Genomic DNA, 24,008 nt, shown 5'->3' with positions numbered 1-24,008 from the left:
TCAGAATACATAGGATTCTGTGATATGTTCTATGAAGTGCTGCTTTTTCCTAGTAAAACGTGTTGTTATAATCAGGGTAAGAATTTTCTCTCCCATTAAATCTCAGCTAATACCATCATGATGATTTTAATTTTCTGATGTGCTCTGAACTCTTGTCTCCATCTCTTTGCTCTAGCAATGTTACTGTGACCTAGAATGACAGCCTCTCCTACCACTTCCCACTCTGCCCCCAACTCCCTACACTAGTCAAATTGTTCTCATGCTTTAAGATAGAACCTAAATGCCATTTCTTTATATGAAGCCTGCCCCAAACCCCTCATCCAGAGGCAGTCTTCACTTCCCCCTGAATTCCCATAACACCATATCCATACATGTCTTGTGGCCCATTGTGCTTTGCTCTTGGAATATCATTTAGATATTAATCTAAATCCCATATTAATCTAAATCTATATTAATCTCTAGAACAATGCTAACAAACATTTAAATATTGACCACGATGCTTCCAATCCTCCAATCCTCTGATGAAGGTAGGATCCTTGTGGTCTGAACAGTCTCAGGATCATGGAGTTTTTACAGTTTACATCACCACAGATTTGGATTTGGAGGACTTGGCTTAAGACTTCCAGACAAATTCCATGAAGTTAACCAGATGACTGCTCCAAAGGGAAAAGGTTTTGTGACCCCATTTATTACCTCCCCATTTATTATTTACTATTTTGATCTACACTTGGGACAAGAAGGTTTACCTTGAAGAAACATAGAAAGCAAACTTGCATATCTACAGAGATTTTGATGGAAAAATTTTATAGAGGTTAACTTTTCCTTAATTGTAGCTTATCTTTTGCAGTAGGGGATCACCCAGTTTGGTTGAACTTAAAAATATCCAGTTGGCTTCTTATAAGAAAGGAAAGTTATTACATGATGATTATTGAAATTGACCCCAGGCCTTCCACCTTAATGTATACCTGTATTTGTTACACAGACATTTTGCCTTCACTTTCATCCCCCACTTTCTCTTTTTTAGTAAAGGTATCATGACCAGGGGTATCTGGGTGGCTCAGTCAGTTAAGTGTCCAACTCTTGGTTTTGGCTCAGGTCATGATCTCAGGGTTGTGAGATCGAGCCCCACATCAGACTGCATGCTGGGTGTGGGGTCTGCTTAAGATTCTCTCTCCCCTTCTGCCCCTCCCCCTCAAAAAAAAAAAAAAAGATTTCATGCTCAGCCCCAAAGGACAATATAATATTGTTCCATGTTCATTTTTTCTTCACAATACTTTATTTGTCCATAAGAAATACAGTTTTTCTCACCCTACTGTTCTTTTTGGCCCTTTCCTTTTACTTTCATCTGATATATCTTTAGTCTCCTGCATAGAGGAATCTTTATAATGAAATGAAAACTTAAAATTTTGTGAAAAAGTAGATATTTACCACCATTAGTATAATTTCTACCTCTTTGGAAGTAAAGACCATGCTTGAGCCCATTGTACTTCTAATTGGTTTGAACTGGCAGCTATTCTTTTACCAACTGTTGACACCAGTCACCAAAGAGTCTTTTCTTATTAGACAGGTTTTTATTTATTTATTTTTTAAGTCTATCATAAACTTAGCCTCTCAATCTTGATCCTATAAAACTAATGTTTGCCCGATATAAGATAATTTAAATATTTTAATGTCCTGAATTGATGTTTGTGTCATAATAGTTTGCCTTGTTCATTTGCAGCAGACTGGTTTTTAAATTTCCTTTTGCATTCCCATTTTTGACTAGTAGTGCTGAGTTTTGCTAATAACAGTAATAACAACTGAACCTTTTCAGAGCTCCACATTTGAGATAGAGGTCTCATTTTACCAATGATATTCAGAGAGGTTAACATTTGCCTCAAGTCATCGTCAAGGATTATTATAGACATCAACATGTAGATACTTCACCCCTAAATATTTCAGTATGAATCTTCTAAAAATAGGGCATTTTGGGGGCGCCTGGGTGGCTCAGTCGTTTAAGTGTCTGCCTTCAGCTCAGGTCATGATCCCAGGGTCCTGGGATCGAGCCCCACGGCCAGCTCCTGGCTCAGCGGGAAGCCTGCTTCTCCCTCTCCCTCTGCCTCTCCCCCTGTTCATGCACTCTCTCTCTGTATCTCTGTGTCTCAAATGAATAAATTAAAAATAAATAAATAAAAAAAATAAAAGTAGGGCATTTTACATAACCATAATAACCAATATCACACATAAGAAAATTAATAATTCCCTAATTTTACCTGATAGTCTATATTAAAATGCCCCAATGTCCCATATTTTTGTAACCTTTTTTTCTTTTTAAGATTTTATTTATTTATTTGAGAGAGAGAGAATGAGAGACAGAGAGCACGAGAGGGAAGAGGGTCAGAGGGAGAAGCAGGCTCCCTGCCGAGCAGGGAGCCCGATGCGGGACTCGATCCTGGGACTCCAGGATCATGACCTGAGTCGAAGGCAGTCGCTTAACTGACTGAGCCACCCAGGCGCCCAGCCTTTTTTTCTTTCTAAGCTGGTATCTGATCAAGATTCATATATAACATTGGGTTGTTACATCTCTTTAGTCTCTGTGTCCTGTTTTGTTTTTTTTTTAATCTAAAACAGCCCCTCTACCTTTGCGGGGGGTGGTGGTATTTGCCAGAAGGTGATTTCTCTAATCTTATAATTTCTTCTGCATTTATTAACTGGCTTCTTTTCGGCAGGAGGCAAAGGGTGGGTAAAGAAAGCCTTCCCTTCAACTGGGTGCTAAATAATATGTAAACAAATGGATAAATGAATTTAAGAGCTAACTGCAGAAGCCGTACTTACATAAATTCTGCATTTAAAGTGAAAGCTATGTTGTTGAAAGAAAAAACTCCCAAGAAAAACAAAAGGCGCTCTACAAAACAGAAACTGTAATAATGCTCAGCTTTACAATTAATAATGTTTATATGGTTGCAGTAATTATAAATAAACACTGCTGATCTTTAGCTTTTAGAATCAAATTTGATAGCTTAATTTTAGTTAGAAAGTTAATAGTTACCAACTTTGACAGAGTTTAGAAGGTAGAAGGTAAAGAGGAGAGGTGAAGGGAAAGATAGAAGTCCTAATATCAAGAAAGATGAAATAAGCAATAGAAGTATAAGTGTATTAATTAAAATTATAAAGAGCTTATGTAGAAGAACTAAAAATAGTGATGAACTCTACTGTATTTGGGGAGAGGAAGATGGGGCTACATCCTTGTCTGTAATAGTAGGAAATCAGCAGATTGTCTCACATTTGATACATTAGGAGATAATAATATATTCCCTAGAGGAAGAAAAGGTAATCCCTAAAAACTAGGTAGTTGCTGTGGTGTGGGAGTGGGGGGCTTAGAAAAAGAGGACTGTTGCTTTTTAGTATAAGTTATTTTATGTATTTGATTTTTTTTAACCACATGCAAGTATTTGACAAAAATTAAGAGTTTATTCATATTCTTTTGGTGATTTAACAGTACATAACATTAAAACTTGGGTTACATTTTCAAGTGTTTTTCTTTTTCAGACACAGTTTGTTCTTCTTATAATTATATCTGGTTTAATCCTGTATCTACAGTGTAGTATTTCCAGTTATCTGTACATAAGAGTCAGGATGCATTTCATTGACATAAGTTAAATGGAAAAACTGTCTAAATGTTGCTGTCCTTCCTGATTGACTTAAGGACCATCTAAATTCACCCCAAGTTGTTTTTATTAAATTAAGTAAATTGGAAAACTAAGGGCTATGTGAATGAATTATCAGTAATCTATATATTTAAGTATCTTAAGACAAAAATGGTATATTGGGGGTTTTGTTTTTGCTTTATTTTTAATAGCTTTATTAAGGCATCATTTAAATGCAATAAATTCACTAAGTATACAGTTGGTGAATTTTGGTAATTGTATGCAATCATGTAACCTTCACCCCAATCAAGATACAGAATATTTCCATCACCTTGAAAATTTTATTTGTGGTACTGTATGCCCTCAGTCTGCAGTCTCCAACCCCCAGTCCTTGACAAGTATTAATCTGTTTCCTGTCACTATAAATTTTGCCTTTCCTAGAATTTCATACAAATTGAATCATAGAGCATATGGTCTTTTGTGTTTGACTCCTTTCACTCCACATGTCTTTGAGATTTATCTATGTTGTGTGTGCTGTATATAGTAAGCCTTGAAATCAGAGAGTATAAGTCTTATATCCTTGTTCTATTTAAGGATGGGTTTGGGTATTCCAGGTCCTTTACCTATCTTTGACTTTGCCTCTCCAAAGGCCTGCAGAGATTTCTGTTCGAATCTGTAGGTAAATTTGGGAAGAATTGGCATCTTAACAGTAATGAGTTTTTCATTCTGTGAACATGGTATCATTATCCATTTATTTTGGTCTTCTTTAATTATCCTTTGCAGTGCTTTATAGTTTTCAGCATACAGATCTTGTACATCTTTCATTAAATTTAACCCTAAGTATTTTTTATGCTATTGTAAGTGAATTTGTAGTCTGTGACCTAATTTCACTTATTAATAGCTGTTTTATAGATTTCATAGGATTACTCATGTATAAGATCATGTTATTTGTAAATAAAGACCGTTTTTCTCTTCTCTTTCCAATCTCTATGCCTTCCCTTTTTCTTGTGTTATTACCCTGACTGTACCTTCCAGTATAATACTGAATTGAAATGGTAAAAGCAGAAATCCTTTGTTCCTGATCTTAGGTAGAAAACATTGACTGTGATGTTACCTGTAGAATTTTGTAGATGCCCATAATCAGGTTTAAGAGTCCCCTTGTATTTTTAGTTTGTTCGGGACTTTTATCATGAATGGATGTTAGGGGTTTTTTCTTTTTTTGTTTTGTTTTTGTTTTCTTAATATGGTAAATTATATTGATTGATTCTTGGCTGCTTAAATCAGACTTAAATTCCTGGAAATCAACTCCAGTTGTTTTTTATTATATTATCCTTTTTATATATTGTTAGGTTAAATTTCCTAAAAAATTTTTTAGGAGATTTTGCTTCTATGATTGAACATTAGAAATATTAGTCTGTAGTTCTGCTTTCTTGTTTTGTGTTTGTCTGGGTTTTAGAATTAGGGGATAGCATTGGCCTTAACACATGATTTGGGAAGATTCCAGATAAGATTGCTATTCTTCCTTGAGAATTCACCAACGAAAGCAGTCTAGACCTGGAGTTTGGGGGGTGGGGGTGGGGATGGCAGGGTTATGAATTTGATATAAATAGTAGATATGGCAGTATCCAAAATTTCTGTCTTCTGGGGGTTTTGTCATTTGTATCTTTTGAGGAAATTTTTCCAGCGCATCTATCTAAGTTGTCAAATGTATTGGCATAAAATTGTCCAAAATATGGCCTAATTCTCTTAATGTTTGTAGATTTTATAGTGATGGTCCCTCTTATTTGATTTTGGATAATGTGTCTTTTTTTCTTCATGAGTCTGGCCTAGAGGCTTATCACTTTTATTATTTCATTAATCAGCTCTCATGATCTCATGTTTTTATATTTCATTGATTTCTGCTCTTTATTCTTTTCTTCTGTTTTGAGATTTCTGATTTGATGTAGGAACTAATTTCACTAGTTTTGTATTTTTTGCCCCTAGTATAAGCACTGAAAGCTATCAGTTCCTAGTAAACACAGCTTTAGTTGCATCCTACAGATTTTAATAATTTGTATTTTCATCATTCCATTCAGAATGTTTTTTAAATTTTTCTTGATTCCTTCTTTGGCCATGAATTATGTAGAAACGTATTGTTTTTACTTTCCAAATACTTGGGGGTTTTCCTAGTTATCTTATTGTTAGTTGACTTCTAATTTAATTCCATTCAGAGAACATATCTTGAATTTCAGTCTTTTAAATTTATTGACACTTATTTTATAACCTAGCACATTCTGGTGAACTTATTATGTACACTTGAATGTGTATTTGTCATAATTAGGTATCATGTTCTTTAAATGTCACTTATGTCAGGGATGATAATGTTCAGATCATCTTGTCTTTGCTTATTTTTTTCTGGTTATATTGGCTGCTGAGAAAGGTGGAGAAACAAGTTACACCTCTAATGGCAGGTTGGGTAAGGGAATAATTACAGAGGGACGTGCATACGAGGATAGTAATTTGTGACCATGTTTTATAACCTACCACAGGGTTCATTTTACCTCTCCTCTGTTTTTGTATATATTTTAAATTTTCCATAATAAAAATTTCAAAACCAAAACCTCCCAGGTAATAAGATGTTCCGTATTTCAGAGGGGTACATGCCACATGCAGATACATAAAAAGTATTTAGGATTTCTGTTTTATTTTCACCTTTTAAAGAATTTATATTGGTTTAAAGAATTATATTTTGGCATATATTTAATAGTGCATGGTATATCCAGTAGTCATATATATAATTTTAAAAAATAGGGCGCCTGGGTGGCTCAGTTGGTTAAGCGACTGCCTTCAGCTCAGGTCATGATCCTGGAGTCCTGGGATTGAGTCCCACGTCGGGCTCCCAGCTCAGCGGGGAGCCTGCTTCTCCCTCTGACCCTATCCCCTCTCATGCTGTTTCTCTCTCTCTCTCTCTCTCTCAAATAAATAAATAAATAAAATCTTTAAAAAAAAATAAATACCTGTGTATGGAGGAGAAATTTTTATTTTTGGCTATTCATGTTTAAAAATAGTTTCATCCCAATGGAGATGTCAGTTTTGTTCCAGAAGTCATGGTATCATTTGGATAGTCTTGTAAACTTTATCATAAATTTCACATAAAAAATTTTTGTGTGATACTCATTTTTAAATGTTTTGTCAGGGTTTTAATTATGAGGTGTTTTTATACTTTTAAAACTTTTGCTGTCAGAACTTAAATTTTTAAGTTTCTGTTTCAGAGAAGGCTGTACCTATAATCCCAAAATTAGACACGTCAGCACTGTGAGTTTAGAAGGAAGCAAAACAATCTTAACCAGAAAAGAGGCAGAAGAAATAGTGTCTTAAGTTTGGTTCCCTGTGTAAGTATGAAATCAATAGCATTTACTATTAACCAGTAGTAAAAAGGGGGGGGCAGGCAGTAATGTATTATCTGCCCTTATTTTTCCTCCTGAAAACCTTATCCTTTTCCATCTGGAATGTTTACTTCAAGAATCATTTGAGATTAGAAAAGCAAAGGGAATAGTCTGATTGGTATATAGAAAATAAATTAAGTCAGTTACACAAAACCTCTACTGGCCTCAATTCCCTTCTCAACCCCATCCACCCAACCTCTATTCTATGTTAAGAACAAAGAGAAATCACAAAAAACACATTCAAAGTGTTTTTTAAAATTTACAGTTCTCAGACTCATACAATTTAGTTTTTTGCCCATTTGGTACTATTAACTTTCTCATATTAGAAAATGTTACATTATAAGTTTTAGTTTTGGCACTCTGTATATTAAGAATCTGTTTATGTTTGTGGATTTGAAAGAATGTATTCTTAAGGGCTTTTTTTTTTTTATTTATTTTTTTCTTATGTTAATCCCCATACATTACATCATTAGTTTTAGATGAAGTGTTCCATGATTCATCGTTTGTGCACAACACCCAGTGCTCCATGCAGAATGTGCCCTCCTCAATACCCACCACCAGGCTAACCCATCCTCCCACCCCCCTCCCCTCTAGAACCCTGTTTGTTTTTCAGAGTCCATCATCTCTCATGGTTCATCTACCCCTCCGATTTCCCCCGCTTCATTCTTCGCCTCCCGCTACCTTCTTTTTTTTTTCTTAACATATATTGCATTATTTGTTTCAGAGGTACAGATCTGAGATTCAACAGTCTTGCACAATTCACAGCGCTTACCAGAGCACATACCCTCCCCAGTGTCTATCACCCAGTCACCCCATCCCTCCCCCCCCACCCCCCACTCCAACAACACTCAGTTTGTTTCCTGCGATTTTCTTAAGGGCTTTTTAAAAGTGAAAACCACTATTAACATTATAAGGTGATTATTTACTGTATCATAAGGCAAGAATTGGACAGTTTTTTTGGAGGTTTAAATACATATGTTTTTTGGAGGGTTTTTTGTTTGTGTGTAAACCTTTAGATAATCAAAAACTTGACTACATCTCCCATTTCTTGAGCATAATGTGATTAAGATTTTACTTAATCTAAAAGCAACTTTACAAAATCTAGTAACATCCATATTAAAAAACAATTTCCAGTTAGGTCTCTTTTACCAGCCAACACCATTAGGTAGGAGAATTAAATTTCTGGCTTTTAAAAGTAGGGTTTATTTATTAAAGTAATACAGACAGTGATACATTAGGATATTAGCAAGTTATTTGGCAGAGATCTCCCTCATGAGATCCCTTGAAGACCAGAACTAAGAAACATGGACTGAATGATAATACAATTAGACTGATTTGTAATTTATTTAACTCAATAAACACAGATTGAATTCTTGTCATCTAGAAGGATGTAGCATTCAATCTGTTTTTTTTAATCAGTAATTTAACTGAGGACATAACATGTTGCATTGTCTTTAGTTCACAGATGATGTGAATCTGGGACACATATTTTGATAAATTAGGTGACATTTGTTTAGAAAACAAAATGATCTTGATGAGTTAGAAAAGGCTATCTCATTAATAAGATACCTGTTAATAAAATGTAAACTCTTTTACTTTGCCCCCCCAAAAGATAATTTAACAATATATCATAAAAAAAGAGGTTCCAAAGCACATCTAATGACATAGAAGATATTTCCCATTATATTTCAAAAAAGCAAGATTCAGAATTATATTCACAATCAGATCATAATTTTGTTAAAATATATATATTAGAAAGTATACAGCAGTTCTGGATGGTATGATTAGGAGTGTTTTATTTTGCCTTTCTATTTCCAAATATTCTACAGTGAGAATGGATCTTAAATAAGACATGTTGAAGATAAGTATGTTTAATGTTTTTGAACCCCGTATGTGTAGTCTGAGCACGTGTTAACATTGTCACAATAAAAATCTCCTCCTCTTTTATTTGTCTGTAAAAATAGTCACCATGGTACAAAAGTCAGCATCAGCTGCAGTGTTCTCTCAGTGGGCTAATGTTTTCTCACTCGCCTACCATGAACCCATTGTTTTCACTTTTTTCTCTTTATCAAAGGTTGAATTAATAAAGGGGAATTTACAAAGTGTCGGACTTACACTTCGTCTTGTCCAGTCAACTGATGGGTATGCTGGGCATGTCATAATTGAGACGGTGGCCCCAAACTCGCCTGCTGCACTTGCAGATCTTCAGCGGGGAGACCGACTGATTGCTATTGGAGGTAATTATGCTAATATGCAACACACATCACATTTATAGAGAAATCAGTGAGCAAATGTGGGAGTTTTCCCTATCTTCATTCTTTCTGTGAGCACATGTTACTTTTATAATGGAAAGAGAATAACTTTATTAAAAATAAAAATCTGAAGGAAGCCTTAATTTACAATACATATGCCATTTTAGTCCTTATGTATGAATCTGTAAAATACTTCATTTTTAGACCACTCTTCGGTAAACTTCTCTAATTTTCCTTTCCATCCCATCTTCTATTCCTCTAGTGTTTAATGAATATGAAAGAAAGGGCAGGTCAGCAGTTCCTTCTGTATAACCACCTAACTCCTCTGGGCCTAAAATTGACAGTATTAGCACTATGACCCCCATCACTTAGGACTAGATAATGAACAGGAGAGAGACTAATATTTCTTGTCCAAGAGGGCACACTTGAACTGTCCTGTGGCCCCATATTGATGGCTCTGTATTGTCCCTGATTGGCCAGCCATTTGTTAATATGCAGTCATTAGAGTACAGCCCAAATCACTATTGCTAGTGGAAGAATGTGTCACCTGTATGCCTTCCTATCAGTTGGATTGATAACTACATAAATTCTGTTGATAGGCAGATTATTTGCTTGGATGTTTATGAATAAGCAGTAGGACTCCCTGTACACACCAATGGGGGAAAAAGTCCAAACCTTTTCAGACCTTTGTAGTACCTGCCCCGTCCCCCCATTCTAGGCTTGTCAAGAGATTTCTTGAACACATGGTTGGTCACAGCTGAGCTTCCGAAGACAGTGTGGTATATTCTTTCACAGCTAAGATAATAAACAACAAGGTAGGTCAGTTCCCAAAGCAAGGAGTTTTCTTTTTTTTTTCCCAAGATTTTATTTTTATTTGAGAGAGAGAATGAGCAGGGGTGGAAGGGTAGAGGGAGGGACAGAGAGAGAGAGAGAAGCAGACTCCCTGCTGAGCAGGGAATCGGACGTGGGACTCGATCCCAGAACGCTGGGATCATGATCTGAGCCGAAGGCAGACGCTTAACTGACTGAGCCACCCAGGCGCCCCTCAAAGCAAGGAGTTTTCCTTTGTTACATGTTAAAGCTTTGATTCAAAGCCATCGTGACAGTAAAATAATGAAAATCATTTAGTTGCACCCCTGGAAGCCCAACTAAGTCCATATTTTCACATGGAAATCCCTTCGATAGGTCATAAACAATGCTTCTCAAACCTTCTGACTGTATTCCAGTCACCCAGACGTGGTGTTAAAATAGGGATTCTGCTTCAGCAGACCTGGACAGGGGCCCAAGATTCTGCATTTCTCACAAGCCCCCAGATGCTGCGGCTCTTTGTAGGCACTGAGGATGGCAGAGCCATGAAACAGACCTCCTCTGTTACGTAATTGTTTAACAAACATAGCAGTTACTCCCCCTCAGCCAAAAACTAGAATTCAGTATAAATTTTTTATATCCACACATACCTTTGTTCTGGTTTTACCTACAGGGTATTTTTTTTTCTTTTTTATGTCCTTTTATGGGAAGGTTTTTGTTTTCAGTTACACATGTAGTAAATATTCTCAAAAATATCTCTTCTCAAAAAGAAAGCAATATAAATGTGTACAGATTGGAAAAAGTAAAGGTCACCCCTTTATAGCTAACATTTATAAAAACAAAGTACTGAGATAAGGGACAGGTATAATACTTATTTTTTATACCTATAATTTGTTTATATGGGTATATAATTTTTAAATATTTAATAATGGGATTGGTGGTAGTTGAAATAAGATCAGCAAAATGCTTATTATATTTGAAGCTCAATGATGGAGTTCATTTTTCTTCTGTTTCCTCTAGTTTTGTGTGTATTTGTAACATTGCAAAAGAAAAGGAATCCAGATTTGGCCAACTAGTCCTTAGAGGAACAGTGGTTGTCTCCCCAAAGTTCCTGGTGGTTGGGGAAGAGATGAGGCCAGGTGTTAAGTCACAGGGAATGAGTTTAGATTGAGTTGAAGTTTTCCTGCAGCTCAGTAGATGGACTTATTTTTCATTTGTATGTATGTCAGACTACAATTTTGTTGAAACATAGTGTGGTTAGAGGGAAAGAGCAGGCTGGATGAATCATGGAGAGAGCCACATTAGAAAGCCCTGGATTCCAGTGTGATGAGTTTGTACACTAAAGGTTTTTGAGCCAAAGCTTTAGGAAAATTGGGGAGCAGTATGTTTGATGATTAAAACAGGGAAGATCTGAGGGGTCACAGCAAGGAGCTGTGGATTCTTGGAACTGAAGCCAGTGACCAGGTGGATCTGAACAGGGGAGGAAAACGACTAGAACTCTGACAAAACTGAGAGCTGCTGGGATCGAGGGGGTCAGCTGTCTCTGAGGTGCACATTGGGTTAATTGGGAGGGTGGCAAGTTAATTCACATAGGGACAGGAGAATGAGAAGATCAGAGAGGGGTTTTAACTAAGCTGAATTTGTTACGTCAAGGAAACATCCAGGTGCTGATCTCCAGAAGTAGTTAGGGATGTAGGAATAGTGTGAAGAAGAGGGGAGACCAACCAAAGAAAAAGTTGAAGGTTGCAACCACTGAGGTGGTTGTGATCCAGGGAGAGAGCAAAAAGGGAGAGAACTAGGGCATATAAAAACCATGGGGACGTTTGGTACAAGGGGCAGATATGGATGGAGAAAAAGAAAGCAGAGGTGGTCAGAGCCAAATTAGTAGTACAGTGTCATGAAAACCAAGAAAAAGGTTTTAAAGGAGAAGAAGGAAGGGAATAAAGATATGAGCCAGGATAGCTGATGGAGCAAAGTCCTGAAGGAGATGGGGAATAGGATCCAAAGTACAAGTAAAGGCTACTTCGTCCTCGGAGATAGGTTCATACTAAAAATGATTGGCCAGGAGAAAAGGGGGCTGCTTGTTGATCTCTTCAGTAAATAAGGAGAGATCACCTGCAGAATAAAAGACAGTAGGGAGGGTGGGCTTCAGGGGAATAGGGAGGGTTTGAAGCTGGGGTTTTAGAGACTTAGTTGTTTAGAGACCAGAAACAATTCAAAAGAATGCCTTGCTGAGGATGGCCAGTGTCAGTTAGCACTAGGTACCGGTGGTAAGCCCAGGAGCAGAAAAAGGAGATGGGGCTAGCAAGCTGGGATCAGAAAGCCAGATAGACAGAAGAGGAAAGTGCCAGGGCAAAAGAATCCCAAATCTTGATGTGAGTGAACATCAGTGAAATCTTGAGACTAAGGTTGGGGAGAAAAGCAAGTGGTGTTAGGAGACCAGTTGGACCAGGACAGCAAAGGAGGAATGATTGGGCCTGGAAATGACCTCAAAACAGATTCAGTTAGTAACAGACAACATTGTAACGAGGCGGGAAATAGGAGATTGTGAGCAGAGATTAACTACAAGTGAAGGACCTCTGATGTGGAAAATACCAAGTGATAATCAGGTCTAAAGCATGATCTTGCCTGGGCAACTGAGATAGGAGAGGATATAGGTTAAGGAACTCTGAAGTCAGGTTGTTAGATGGGGCTGATGTTACTCTGATTTATTTAGGGTGGTCCTAAGACCTTTGGAAAGCAAAGACCCCTTCTCACCTTTTTCTAAGTCCTACAGAAAGGGCTAGCTTGGGTAAGTACTGTTTGGGGGAAGGTGGGGGGAGGGCAGGAAACAAACAGAGCCTTTAAAGATAACACCTAGAGTATCTCTAGAAGACTCCACCAGAAGCTGCTAGCTTTGACTGCCTCAGGGAAGGGACAGTGTGGTTGGGAAATAGAGGTGGAAGCGAGATTTTTCATCTACATTTTTCTGTACCTTTTGAATTTCAAACTGTGTTAATGTAGCCACCTATTAGAACATAATAAAATGAAAATTTAAGCTGATATTATCGATGCAGATAGTAACCAACTTGTTTAACTTTAAAGCAATTTATGCTTTCCTTATTCTTTCTGGTCCTGATAAAAAGATTAGTTTGATGGGTAGGGCTAATAAAAAGAATATGTAAAAGAGTCCGCTATTCATAATACAGTATTTTGCTAAGTTTACTTCAAGCATTGGTCTCTGAATTTGATCATTCACCACATTTCTGTATTGCTTTTCCATAATCATAAACTAAGGGCAGTTACATTCAGCAAACTTAAGTGATTTTCATTGCAGTAATTTACATGTTTTCCCTTTTAAAATCTTACAACAGGTGTGAAAATCACATCTACCCTGCAAGTGTTGAAGCTGATCAAGCAGGCTGGGGACCGGGTCCTGGTGTATTATGAGAGACCTGTCGGCCAGAGTAATCAAGGTACAGCGCTGCAAGATAATTTTGGGCAGTTGGAAGAAAACTTTCTGTCAAGCTCATGCCAGCCAAACTATGAAGAGGAAACCACTGGGTTGGCAGTAGATGCTGAAAATAGAGATTTGGATTCTGAATTTGAAGACTTGGCAAGTGATGTCAGAGCACAGAATGAGCTCAAAGATGAGGCTCCGTCAGTAAGTCACAGCCCCAAACGTACTCCAACAACACTTTCTGTTAAACCCCTTGGAACGATATCACCAGTTTTAAACCGTAAATTAGCTGTAGGAAATCACCCACCACCACCAAAACCTCCATGTAAAGAGGGAAATAAACCCTTGGCCCTAAAAGCTTCTGAGTTAACGGACCCAACACAAGTGTCAAAACCCACCCAGGGATCCACTGTCAAACCACCCGTGCCACCACGACCACAAGTGAAAGTTCCTTTGCCTTCTGCCGACACCCCAAATCAGACAGAACCCGATGTTCTCCCTGAAAAGCCGGAAAAGGTGCTGCCTCCTCCTCCTGCGGATAAACCTGCTGAAAAGCAAGCGAAAAATATGGATCATACAGAAGATGTAGCTGCATCTAAGCCATTTTTAGCAAAGCAAGAAGTGGCGAGAGATTTTACTTCAGAAAGTTCCTGCCCTCCTAAGGACAGTTCAGATGACCCTCAGATGTGGGAATCATCAGAAATTCCTTACCGTAATAAGCTAGGAAAATGGACAAGAACCAGAGCAACCTGTTTCTTTGACATAGAAGCCTGCCACAGATACTTAAACATTGCACTGTGGTGCAGAGATCCTTTCAAGTTAGGGGGTCTTACCTGTTTGGGGCATGTCAGCTTAAAACTTGAAGAGGTGGCCTTAGGATGTCTGGCCACGTCAAACATGGAATACTCTTCAAAATTCAGACTGGAAGCCCCCTCGCCTAAGGCAATGGTCACGAGAACCGCACTACGGAATCTGAGTATGCAGAAGGGATTCAATGACAAATTTTGCTTTGGTGACATTACCATTCACTTCAAATATTTGAAAGAAGGAGAACCAGACCACCCTACAGTTACTAACTTAGAGAAAGAAAAAGAACTCCATTTGGTCGAAGAGGTTTCTGCCCTACCTAAAGAGGAACATTTTGTTGGACAGATGGGTTTAACAGAAAATAAACATAGTTTCCAGGATACTCAGTTCCAGAACCCAACTTGGTGTGATTACTGTAAGAAAAAAGTGTGGACTAAAGCTGCTTCCCAGTGTATGTTCTGTGCTTATGTTTGCCATAAAAAATGTCAGGAAAAGTGTCTAGCGGAGACACCTCTTTGTGGAGCAACTGATAGGCGGATAGACCGGACCCTGAAAAACCTCAGGCTGGAAGGACAAGAAACCTTCTTAGGCCTGCCTCCTCGGATTGATGCTGAAGCTAGCAAGTCAGTCAATAAAACAACAGGTCTGACAAGACACATCATCAATACGAGCTCTCGTTTGTTAAATTTGCGCCAAGTCTCTAAAACTCGCCTTTCTGAACCAGGAACTGATCTAGTGGAACCTTCACCAAAACACACACCCAACACATCAGACAACGAAGGCAGTGACACCGAGGTCTGTGGTCCGAACAGTCCTTCTAAGCGGGGAAACAACACAGGAATAAAGTTGGTGAGGAAGGATGGTGGTCTGGACGACAGTGTTTTCATTGCAGTTAAAGAAATCGGCCGTGATCTGTACAGGGGCTTGCCTACAGAGGAGAGGATCCAGAAACTAGAGTTCATGCTGGATAAACTGCAGAACGAAATTGACCAGGAGCTGGAACATAATAATTCCCTTGTTAGAGAAGAAAAAGAAGCAACTGAATCAAGGAAAAAATCCCTTCTTTCTGCTGCTTTGTCTAAATCAAGTGAAAGACTACAAGCTCTAACACTTCTCATGATCCACTACAGAGCGGGCATTGAAGATCTTGAATCTTTAGAAAGTCTGTCTTTAGACCAGCACTCCAAAAAAATAAGCAAGTACACAGATGATACAGAAGAAGACCTCGATAATGAAATAACCCAACTAATAGACTCCCAGCCATTCAGCAACATATCAGAGGACTTATTTGGCCCATCAGAGTCTGTTTAACAGCCTATTTAAACTGTCCGAGTGATTGGGGAAAAGTTGCATCTCAAGTACCACAGATAACCCACATGTAAGCCCTCTTCTAATGCACTTCGGCCTGCTTCTCCACAGCCATTTGCTTGTGTAAGAACAAGAGTGAAAAGAGGTTGTTTTCCAGCAAAAACATGACCAGCTCACTAAATTGGTTGTTTCAGATTGCATTTATAGCTATGCGTTTTTGGGTTTATACTGGGAATTTATTTTTACTAATTTATTTTTAACTTTTTCTAATTATGTAATTATGTAAGCTAACTTTTCATATTTATGTGTACGTGTGATGTCTCATTGTGTTACTTTCCTTCATTTAGTTTTGAATGAGTGTTAAATAGGATACTGTCCAAATTCTTGAAGTCTTTTCATTTCCATCACGGTTATAACAAGTTTGCTGCATGCCCAAATTGACAACGGCAATCATTGAGGGAACAGGTTTTGAATCTTCGTGTTAGGAAGTTTGTCATCTCTACTTGCTTGAAATTTTTGTTACTTTGGGGTTTTGAGGGTGATTTTTTGTTTTTGCCAAATGTAACATAAAAGCAGATGCTGCGGCTTTAGTCAGTTACACTGATCAGTAAAAAAAAAAAAAAAAATTACGTATATTGCTTGCTTTCTATCCTGTGAATTTTCTAGTTTTTGTGCAGTTTTAGTGAGAATACAGTTATTAATTTGAAGAGGTTGCATTGACAAACCAAATGTAATAGGAAATAGAGAATGCAGTTGGTCAAGAATTTTGTAGAGAAGATTACTAAAAAAAACAGTAACCAGTAGGATTTTGAAATAAAATCTTTCGAAATGTGGATGCTTTCTCCTTTTAAATGGAAGTTCTGAACATTTGATTTTTTTCATCTTCAGTTCTCCCATGGGAAATAAAGCATGTCAAGGATAAAGTTTCAGAGGACTGTTCTTAAAATGACCGTGTTGATAACTGGGTTTGGCTGTTTTGTTTTAGGAACATTTTCATGCAGGAGGATGTCATAAAGGAAAGGAATCATGCAAGATAGATTGACATGCTGCAGGTTGAAGGAATGGTGGTCATTCTGAACACGTCTATAGTTCAGTCTTTTGTTTAAAAAAAAAATAAAAACAGTATAGATACGTAGGAATTGGGATCAGTTCTCTGATAATAAAGATCTATTCCAATACTCGGTCCACTGTGTGGACCCCAGTAACATGTGACTGAGGGAAAACGTGTGAGCATGACCTCTGTTGGTATACCATGAAAGTTTTGGCCTTTTATAGGTCTGTTTTCCTCTTATAGGTAACTACTGTGATAAATGACATATACTAAAGATTGACATGAATTTAAAGGTAGGTGGGACAGTTTCGATGGCCGGCAGGAAGAGGCATAGTGTAAGATGTAATAGTGAGGGTTCTGGCCCAGGTTTAGAGCCCAGAACTCCAGGCAAGAGTTAAAGGTCAAGCTCTTCCACTGGCCATTAATGAACTTTATAATCACAAGCGGCTTCCATGCCGCCGTCTCCCCAACTCCAAAGTAGGAATAAACAATACTTTAACTACCTCACAGGATTGTTGTGAGGAGAACAACAGAACTGCAGAAGTGTTCTGAACAGTAAAAAGCTATTCAAGAAAAGCTATGACTCAAATGGGGGACAAAAACATTTTTTGAAGGTAGAGGAGTTATTCTACTTTTATTAAGTGAACTTTAGGAAGTACCTTTATTGGCCAAGTTTATAACAAAAATAGATCTGTGTATCCCCTTTTTTGTATTAAGCATGTTTGCATTTTAAAAGAACACTGCTGTAGAAGTCTTTATACACCTACTCTGAAAGCTAAAAAAAAGTTCTGTAACATGTGCTTGAAACAATCTGCCCAATGTAATAACCAACTTTTATCTTATGAAAAATAACTTACCGGTGATGACCTGGAAGGCCAGTGTCTGTAAGTGGCTGGTGTGTATGGATGGATGACACCACAGGAGTTTTAGTGACATCCAAGCATGCTGCTGAAACCGATGCGTTTGAAAGAGCTGCAGAAATAACGCAAAATTTTGGTTCATAAAAATCTCCTGTTTTAAAAGTATTTAACTCTGTAGAACCACAGTTATGAAAAGCTCAGTAATGCTGCTAATGATATTTGTAAAATCTACCTTTAATGTAGTGCAATATTTTTCTATCTACTCGGACAGGCATTAGAAGCATCACAGTTGTGCTTTAGTGTGTGGGGGGGGGGTCACTCCAAATAGCCTAGGGGGTAGTGAGGTGTGAGGCTTCCTTGAAAACAGTTGTATTCTCCTACATTCCTGATGTAATCTTGCTGCCATGCTATGTTATCAATAGCTAAAAAATAATAAAAAGAACTACCACAGAAAACAAGAATATCTTCATTTGCTAACATCTGAAAGCGGTGATTGCTACATCTCTGGAATTACCGCCTGGTTGAATTTGGCCATGCAAACAAGCTCTTCACAAAGTCCACTTTTGCTAAACAAAATTGCTCTTTTGAAATTTGCCTAAAAGTATTAAATTCTGGTTTTACTGTTGTTTTTTCTAAGCTGTGAAATCTCAGATATATGGATCGGCCCTGCTATTTATTAGGAATTAGACTATTTTCTGTATTTCTGGTATTTAGGTGAGGTGAAGAACTAGGTTAAACAATCACGCTGAACAATATTTTAGCATTATTTTGGAATCAATTAATATGCTACATTTCCTAATATTAAGTCCTATACTCAAGTATCAGAATAGCTGAAATACTATTGGCTATTTTATGATTTGAGAAGAGAAAACAAGCTGAAAATTGAAGGGTACTGTCAAGCTCTAAATTTATCTCGATTTTTTGAAAGGCAGTTTGAAAATACTTGGCTCCTGATTACAAAGATCTTAATTTCCCTAAAAGTGAATAAATTTAAAATCACTTTGAAAATGTATTGTCTTTTTTTCTAAATTGAGATAATAGCTTTCTTTTAATAGAAGGCTTGGGGAAGGTTTAGAGCCCCTCTAAGATCTGAGTAAAACTGCGATTCTTGTGCCTGTGAGTCTCATGCCTGAAAGAGACGTACGTACACACCCTGAGTTGTCTAGATTCCAGGGCCCTGTGGGCTCACCATGTGGAAGAGCTTAGTTACTTCCATCATATATGGTTATTTGTTCACGACAGTCAGGAAAGCAATTTAACTTTAGAAATGCAAGGGTAACTTAACTGGGCTTTTCCACATTGACGCCATGGGACTAGTTACAGATTTCAATTTAAAGCCAATTTTGCAAAGCCAAAAAGTAGGGTTCAGACTAACCTGAATTTTTACCTGATGCCTGCAAGCAGAAAAGAATAGTTTTTAATTAGATATTAGATATTCACAGTCAATACATTATGCATTTTATTCCAACGATGTCTGGTTTATAAAGGAATACAAACAGGCACAGTAGTGTTCAGAAGATTTATTAAGGAAACTAGCTAAAACAAGTATGCACATACACTTAGCAGTCAGAAGAAAGAACTGAATATTCTTTGCTACCTCAGTAACAATTTTGTATCTGTTTTGCCAGGTACAAACCCACCTCTGCTCAAAAAAACATTCAGGGAGCTGTATGTTCACGGTTCTGATACACTGAGAAAAAAAGCCTCACTTCACAGTTTTGCTAAGGCCAGAATTTTAGTCCTAATAAAAGACCTTGTAATTTTCCCCCTCAGTCAGATATAATTGATACTTTTGCTCCCAAAACAGTTCTGAAACACTCACGTCTTTTACGTTCTTTCTAGAGATCAACAGTGGGCATGCCTCTGCCAGTCATTCTTGAAGAGACTGAAGCCTTAAAGGCAAGAATGAAATTGGAGTAAATCATACAGTATTGTGGTCAGGGAGAGCCACCAACCCTCTAAGAGAATTGATCTGCAGCACGTTCTTGAAGGGTCTCCCCTGTGGGAGTAGAGAACAATCCTGATGGTTTACGTTAGCCATATGAAAGTGCTATCAGAGATTTGTAAGTTGCCCGGTGCAAATATGTGAATAGGAAACTTGTTTGCTTCCACCACACTGCACTTGAACACCAGATTTCAAGTCACTCCAAGAAGCTTCATAAAGCTACAGAGAAGCTTCATAAAGCAAATGGAAAGAAAGTACCAGCTACTCTCTTAGAGGTCGAGTCCTTGTTCTAAAGTTCTTTGCTCCTTGACCAAGTTAACAGAAACACAATTTTAGCTAACAAAATACAGACATTAGGTAATTTTTGTTGATTGCAGAACTCTAGAATTTACAAGTATTATCTGAGACATTCTACACTATCTGCACACTCCAATCACATCTCATACAAAACCTGATGGCAACTGACAGTGCTAACACAGTATTTGCTGTTAAATTGAAAAGGCACGTCAATGTTGTCATGCTTAGAAAAACCACATTATACAGCACTAGATGATAGAAGAATACACAGACATTTCTAGATGTTTCTAGGGTTTTTCTGTCTTTGAAAGGGAATGTGTCCTGACCTATTATTTTTACCTGTTTTCCTAATGTGATTCAAGATAATTTCATTCCTCCTCCATCTTCGTTTAAAATTTTTCACATTAATGTGAACAACCTTAAGAAGTCTAAAAAATAATAGTTGCAATTCAAAACTTAATAGATTCCTAAAAGACACTTGGATGACCTCTTACCAGGTCAAAGGTCAGATTTTTTTCATATCCTAGCAGCTATTAGCCTTTTAAGTTTCTAAAAGTTGAACTAAATTTCTAAAAGTTAATATATCTTAGGCTTAAACAACCTCGACAGTATAAGGTGAATCTACCCTCAATTTTCTTTTCATCCTAAGACAATCAAATATATACTAGAAAGGGAAAGCTAGTTGTTCATAACTATACTTCCGGGTGCTTTTCTCTGCTTTCAGAACATTTACTATTTTCCCTGTTGGCTTTAGTGTCTGCTGCCCGCCACACGACATGTAAATACATAATTTACAACCATCTGTTTCCAGGTAGATGATTCTGTAGAAAACTAATGCCAGCCACGATTATGGGTAAGTCCAAAAGATGACAGACTCAACTTCCTGTCCTCTGCATCTGAGATAACTAGCTTTTAGCTCAGAAATATATTGATAGTAATTACAAGTTAACCACACTGTGTCACAACATCATATGCTGTCTTACTTGATTCTGTTTTTCAGACTTCCTTCTAGTTTCTCAGTGTTGGAAGTGTCTTGGAGATAATGTGTGCTTTCATTTTAAACACTCATTACCAATATTCAGAAAAAATAGATTTTTTTGCCCAAGTGTTCATGAATGTAAGTTTTTTAAAAATTATATTTGATTTGGATTCAAATATTTATAGATTTACACTATATCTATTTCGTCAAAATATATTGTACAATATTTAATAAAATCAAATACGTAAAATAAAGTTTTCAACACTATTTATACAAACCCCTAGAAAAGCTGCTTTTTCTTTATAAGGCTGTTGGCAATCAATCACAACCATGGAGAAGAATGAATAACCTTTGGTTGTTTTGCTTTCACCAGGGATGAATGGTAGGACTAAGACTGTTCCGGAGGAGTCATTTCACTTCTGGAAACACGGTTTTATACAATAAATACTTTGAGACTTTTGAGGATCTCAGTCACTTTCAGATTCTTCATCATCACCTACTGGATACGACTGGATATTATTCTGGGTGTACATTTTTGTTTTAATGGGACAGTTGTGATCCATGAGAATAGCCTGAAAGAGAGCAAAGTGCAGATATAGTAACCTTGTTTCATAAAGAGAAGATGGTTTTAACCTACCATCTTTAAGGATTACTAGTTGGAAAGCTGTATCTAGCACCACCCGCTGTCAACCAGTCCTTCGGTGCAACTGCCGGGTGCCTGGCCCCGAAGCCCCGGGGTTCCACACTCCGGGAGGGTTCCAGGCGAGAGACGGCAGCCATGGTCTCCCCCAGGGCCGTGAAGTCCAGTCGGGGCAACCTGCAAGCCATGAAGCAAGGGCTATGCGGGTCACGTTTAGGAAGAGTTCTATTTAGAATCTTGGAATTGGGGCTGGGGTGAGAAGCGGGTGGGAATCCTGGAGGTCACCCAGTCCAATTGCTATGCATGGATTTCACTGTGGCAACATACCCTCAATGAGGTGGACTCCTCTTGGAAATGTACCTGAGACTAAACTGCCTCCCTTGTTTCTCTACGTGGATCTGGTTCAGATTCGAGCCATCTTCACAGACTGCCCTGATATTTTAAGACCACTGCCCTGGCCCCTTAGGTTTCCCTACACTCCTCACAGGGCCCCTGTCTTCATAAATGGCATTTCCAGGCACCTCTCCCCAAATCCTGGGTGTTTTCCTCTTGCTCAAATGGAGGTTTTAAAACAAAACACAGACAGTGTCATGAACATACAAATCGTGTGCCTTCTCATTGTTACTGAAAAACAGCCCATTGATCCTCAATTAGTAAGTCCTGGTAATCATTATTCCTCTTGAACATGTGCAGACCAAGCCCGCTGTCTGAGAATACAGCTGCCCTGATCCTGCCAGGCCTGTGCCGGCAGCCTTGCTGCAAGACCTCAGCTTCACGAGCGCCCTACGTGGTAGGCCCATAACCCCCTGCGTAGGCACAGCAATTAAAGAACATGACCATGGGACGTACAGCTACAATGGGGCAGATGTGCGCCAGATGGCCTTGTGCCGAAGTCTGTTCCTGCTGGCGGCGGCGGGGGGGGGACAGGGAACAGAGCACTGGGTACAACTAACGGATTCTCCCACCAGCTGTGCCTTCTGGAGTCTTCCTCCACATAAACTATTCCCCCAATACCTTTTTATGCAGCATGAAAATCTACTTGGAAACATTTATCTGTTAAAATTTATCTCATGTTGGTCTACGGCAACCTATCTCGGTGTTTCGTCAGCTACGCCCCCCAGGTCTTGCCCCATACATTTGATAACTTCTGTGACTCCACTCAGTGCTAACCCATTTATCATTTCCTGAGAAATTCTAAAATGATCTGCCTGGGTGACATGTTAAGATAATGACTTCCTTGACCCTCTAAGTCAGGCTGCCAGCTCAAATCGTCAGCTGCAAATTTAATTTTTTTTTTTTATGCTTCGTGCCAAGTGAATTAATACATGTATTTAATAAAGAGCTCAATTTCCAAAACTCAGTAACTGATGCAACAGACATTGTCCACAAGGACCATTCTCCCCATATGGATGTATCCTTGTTACACAAACGGTTTAACCTCCAAAGATCTCAATGTCTCACCTCTACAGGGTAGTGATCCTCAAACATGCACAATAATCACCTGGGGGTGGGGGGGTTAAACCTGAAATTCAGGTCCCTAACCCTTCACGACCGTGGTGTCAACATGCTATGAGAAGCACTGCCTTGGTGATACGGTATTATCTAGAACTACAGCAGAGCCGAATGGCTACCAACAGCCTGCTGGGCACCTGCTGCTGTCCCCCTAAGGTCCTATCCCAGCACCTCCGTGACTTCCCCGCAAGGGAAAGACAGGTCCCACAGCATGCACAGGTGGGTGAAGTGTTCAGGGACAGCTGTATGGAGGAGATGGGGCACGAGCTGAACCTGGAAGGATGGGAAGGATGGGCACAGCAAAGGAGCTGTGAGCACAGTATGAATTATCTACTCAACGAGCCACTATGTAAAACAGGGCCACGGGCACCTGGGTGGCTCAGTCGGTTAAGCGGCTGACTCTCGATTTCGGCTCAGGTCATGATCTCAGAGGGTCATGGGATTGAGCCCCACATTGGGCTCCACACTCAGCGAGCAGTCTGCTTGGGCTTCTCTCTCCCTCTCCCTCTGACCACCTCCCCCAACTAGCACACTTGCTCACTCTCTCTCTCAAAAAGAACATAAAAATAAAATAATAAAATAAAAACAGAGACACTAAGTGAGCCAGCCTGACCACCACAGAGGTCTGATGTTGAGGTACACAGACATTCATTAGAAAGACCAACCAGAACCAGACTGCAGGGCCCTGGATGCCAGGCAGGGGGCCTCGATCCCTGACCCACAGGCAGCAAGAGCCTTGGGAAGGATGGCCATCATTCTACCCCTCTCATAACGGCCCTCTCTTGGTTCACCCCCCTTAGACCTGACTCTGCATATATGTAGACTTCTTAAGGACCCCGAAACCTAACACTGGGCACCTGGTACGGACTCAAACAGCTGTGTTGCAAGGGAGGTTCAGACTGATGATAGGAGCATCGAACAGACTTCAGTGGTCAGAAGTTATCAGTGCAGCCAAATCACATTTGCACCCAAAGCCTATTCCAGATAAGTAAGTTTTCTTTCTTGAAATATTGCTTTGTAGCTTTTAAAACCTAGCTTACTGGCTTCCGAACCTCTTTTG

General features: G+C 38.7%; 2 protein-coding genes across 2 annotated transcripts in view; one reads left to right on the top strand and one right to left on the bottom strand.

Moving 5' to 3' along the window:
* PDZD8 (PDZ domain containing 8) overlaps positions 1–18,583 on the top strand; it is an 80,044-nt gene extending 61,461 nt beyond the window's left edge. The window contains exons 4-5 of the mRNA XM_035029904.1: positions 9,126–9,288; positions 13,464–18,583. Coding sequence (XP_034885795.1) covers positions 9,126–9,288; positions 13,464–15,667 — 2,367 coding nt within the window. The 3' untranslated portion in view covers positions 15,668–18,583. The remainder of the gene's footprint in view (positions 1–9,125; positions 9,289–13,463) is intronic.
* Positions 18,584–20,245: 1,662 nt separating this feature from the next.
* SLC18A2 (solute carrier family 18 member A2) overlaps positions 20,246–24,008 on the bottom strand; it is a 35,703-nt gene continuing 31,940 nt past the window's right edge. The window contains exon 15 of the mRNA XM_035029915.1: positions 20,246–21,368. Within this exon, the coding sequence (XP_034885806.1) occupies positions 21,264–21,368 (105 nt within the window). The 3' untranslated portion in view covers positions 20,246–21,263. The remainder of the gene's footprint in view (positions 21,369–24,008) is intronic.

The sequence above is a fragment of the Mirounga leonina genome, unplaced genomic scaffold (genome assembly GCF_011800145.1).
Source record: "Mirounga leonina isolate KUSES-001 unplaced genomic scaffold, KU_Mleo_1.0 Mir_114, whole genome shotgun sequence".
Taxonomy (NCBI): domain Eukaryota; kingdom Metazoa; phylum Chordata; class Mammalia; order Carnivora; family Phocidae; genus Mirounga; species Mirounga leonina.
The sequence above is the reverse complement of the archived record's forward strand: the minus strand, read 5'-3'. Positions and strand labels throughout refer to the sequence as shown.